Here is a 3251-nt window from a genome sequence, read left to right on the forward strand (position 1 = left end):
ATCCCAGGGACAGGGGAGCCTGGTGGGCTGCCATCTATGGGGTCACACAGAGTTGGACACGACTGAAGCGACTTAGCAGCAGCAGCAGCAAGCAACTAACACACACACAATAAATTTTTTTAAAAAGGCAAAGGGAAAAATAATTACATGATGTACTAGGCGCCTTATGGCAGAAAATGAAGAGAACTAAAGAGCCTCTTGATGAAAGTGAAAGAGGAGAGTGAAAAAGTTGTCTTAGCTTTTCCGGTAAGTGGCCTGAGGTGACCCCTAAAAATGGTGCACTATTCACTTGACCCAGAAAACCCCACAAAATCATGCAAATCAAGAGGTTCAAATCTTCGTGTTCACTTTAAGAACACTCGTGAAACTGCCCAGGCCATAAAGGGTATGCATATCCAAAAAGCCACCAAGTATCTGAAGGATGTCACTTTAAAGAAGCAACGTGTGCCATTCCGTCGTTACAACGGTGGAGCTGGTAGGTGTGCACACGCCAAACAGCGGGGCTGGACGCAGGGTCGGCGGCCCAAAAAGAGTGCTGAATTTTTACTACACATGCTCAAAAATGCAGAGAGTAACGCTGAACTTAAGGGCTTAGATGTAGATTCTCTGGTCATTGAGCACATCCAAGTGAACAAAGCCCCCAAGATGCGGCGCAGGACTTACAGAGCTCACAGTCGGATCAACCCCTACATGAGCTCTCCCTGCCACACTGAGATGATCCTTACTGAAAAAGAACAGATTGTTCCTAAACCAGAAGAGAAGGTTGCACAGAAGAAAAAGATATCCCAGAAGAAACTGAAGAAACAAAAACTTATGGCCCAGGAATAAATGCCGCAAAAAATAAATGCAAATAAAAGTAAAAAAAAAGAAAAAGAAAAAGAAAAAGTTGTCTTAAAACTCAACATTCAGAAAATTAAGATCATGGCATCAGGTCCCATCACTTCATGGCAAATAGGTGGGGAAACAATGGAAGCAGTGACAGATTTTATTTTCCTGGGCTCCAAAATCACTGCAGAAGGTGACTACAGCCATGAAATTAAAAGACACTTGCTCCTTGGAAGAAAAGCTATGACCAACCTAGAGAGCATATTAAAAAGCAGAGACATTACTTTGCCAACATAGGTCCATCTAGTCAAGGCTATGGTTTTTACAGTAGTCATGATGGATGCGAGAGTTGGACTATAAAGAAAGCTCTTTATAGAGCTTTTCTCTCTTCTGAGAGAAGAGTCGGAGAAGACTCTTCAGAGTCCCTTGGACTGCAAGGAAATAAAACTAGTTAATCCTAAAGGATAATCAGTCTTGAATATTCATTGGAAGGACTAATGATGAAGCTGAAACTTCCATACTTTGGCCACCTGATGCAAAGAAATGACTCTGGAGAAGACCCTGATGCTGGGAAAGATTGAAGGCAGGAGGAGAAGGAGACAACAGAGGGATGAGACAGTTGGATGGCATCATTGACTCGATGGACACGAGTTTGAGTAAACTCCGGGAGTTGGTGATGGACAGGGAAGCCTGGCATACTGCTGTCCATGGGGTCTGCAAAGAGTTGGACTTGACTGTGTGACTGAACTGAACTGAAGGTGCTATAAGATGTCTCCTTCAATCACACTTGTACATTAATTAGAGGTTTTGTGTTCTACTTTTCCTTCCATTTGAAAAGAATGTTTGAGAACTTACATTATAGATACTTAAAATAAAACTAATCATTTATCTTATGTAAGATTGCTACTGCTAAGTAGTTTCAGTCGTGTCCGACTCTGTGAGACCCCATAGACAGCAGCCCACCAGGATCCCCTATCCCTGGGATTCTCCAGGTAAGAACACTGGAGTGGGTTGCCATTGCCTTCTCCGATGATGACCATGCTAGGTGGAGCCAAAGAAACACTGCTTCCTGATTCCTTAAGGAATCAGGCAGGCAAAAACTGTGTCTCTAAAAACTGTGAGATTTGAAACTTTCAACAAAAAAATCAGAAACATTACTACAAGTAACATCAAATGTAAGATTAGATGGTACTAAATTTATCCCTTGAAAATTAAAATATCATTGTGCTTCTACCATTCTCTACCCAATGTCACAATTTCCTCCTCTTATAATTTCCTTTCTTTCCAGTATCCAACTATTTCATTGTTTTAAAAGCATCCAGATTTATCTTGATAAATATTACTATAATTTTCAATTGGTAATGTAATTACCATTTTGGGGTTATTTTATTGACAATACAATGACAAACAAGATTGTGTAAAAATTTACATCATTTATGTGTAACAAAATCACATGTGAACTTGTAAGTATCTTCAAGACAAGTGTCTATTTGCTTTATATATATGATGTAATCCCTGATTTTTAATAAAAATAGGTAAAAAATAAGATGAGGAAGGAACCACTTATCAAATTCCAACTCCAGCCCTGTTGGTGTGTAATTAGCTAACATTATTTCTCTTGCAGTGTTATTGTGATCTGGTAACGGCAGTACTGTGGGAAAGTTAAGGAAATAGGTACTCAGGCTCTGACATAGAGATAATATAAGTTGATAAGAGGAAAGAACAATATAGGAAATCATTTTAAAACTCTTACAAAGCTCATATAGAATAAAATGAATGTAAATATTGAATTTTGAGTAACAAAGTGCAAGAGAGATGGAGTGAAGTAGGGTTGATCAAGAGAAGTTTCTGGCACTCGTTAAGTTTTGAACAGTAAAAAAAATATGGAAAAGATTAATTAGGAAGAAATAGTGCAAATATAATGTTCACACGTGCACTTGATTTTTTTGTTTTTGTTAATTCAGGGTTCCTTACAAATCCATATACATTAGCAGATAAAGTACGAAACAAGCTAATTAATTTTTATATTTACTTATGTGCTAAATCTCAGAGCAGTAATATTTTCTGGTAATAAAAAATGAATTTCGAATATATTTCCATAACATGAAAGTCATAATATATTGCCTTTTAACTGATCATTTTGATGTGTTTAAGGACTGTTAACTTGTTAATTCTCAGTATACCCCTTTGAGAAAGATAGAAGAGGGAGTTATTATAACCTCAGTTTATTAGTCAGAGAGTGAATCAGAGAAAGGTGAAGCACCTCATACTGGGTCACACAATTGGTTAGTAGCAAAGGCAAAAAATGAACCGTGTCAGAAGTCCCCAGCCATAGGCAACTGTGGCTGCCTCCAAAACATCAATCAGTGAACGTATTATGTTTTTTTAATGACATGTTAATGGTTTTAAAAAACCTCTCCTGGTTT

General features: G+C 38.1%; 1 protein-coding gene across 1 annotated transcript; it reads left to right on the plus strand.

The window, feature by feature from the left end:
• Nucleotides 1–242: 242 nt before the first annotated feature.
• On the plus strand, nucleotides 243–885 carry LOC133253929 (large ribosomal subunit protein uL22-like). Its single transcript, XM_061427770.1, has one exon. The coding sequence runs from the start codon at nucleotides 274–276 to the stop codon at nucleotides 826–828; it is 555 nt and encodes a 184-aa protein (XP_061283754.1). The 5' UTR covers nucleotides 243–273; the 3' UTR covers nucleotides 829–885.
• The last annotated feature ends 2366 nt before the right edge of the window (nucleotides 886–3251 follow it).

The sequence above is a fragment of the Bos javanicus genome, chromosome 9 (genome assembly GCF_032452875.1).
Source record: "Bos javanicus breed banteng chromosome 9, ARS-OSU_banteng_1.0, whole genome shotgun sequence".
Taxonomy (NCBI): Eukaryota; Metazoa; Chordata; class Mammalia; order Artiodactyla; family Bovidae; genus Bos; species Bos javanicus.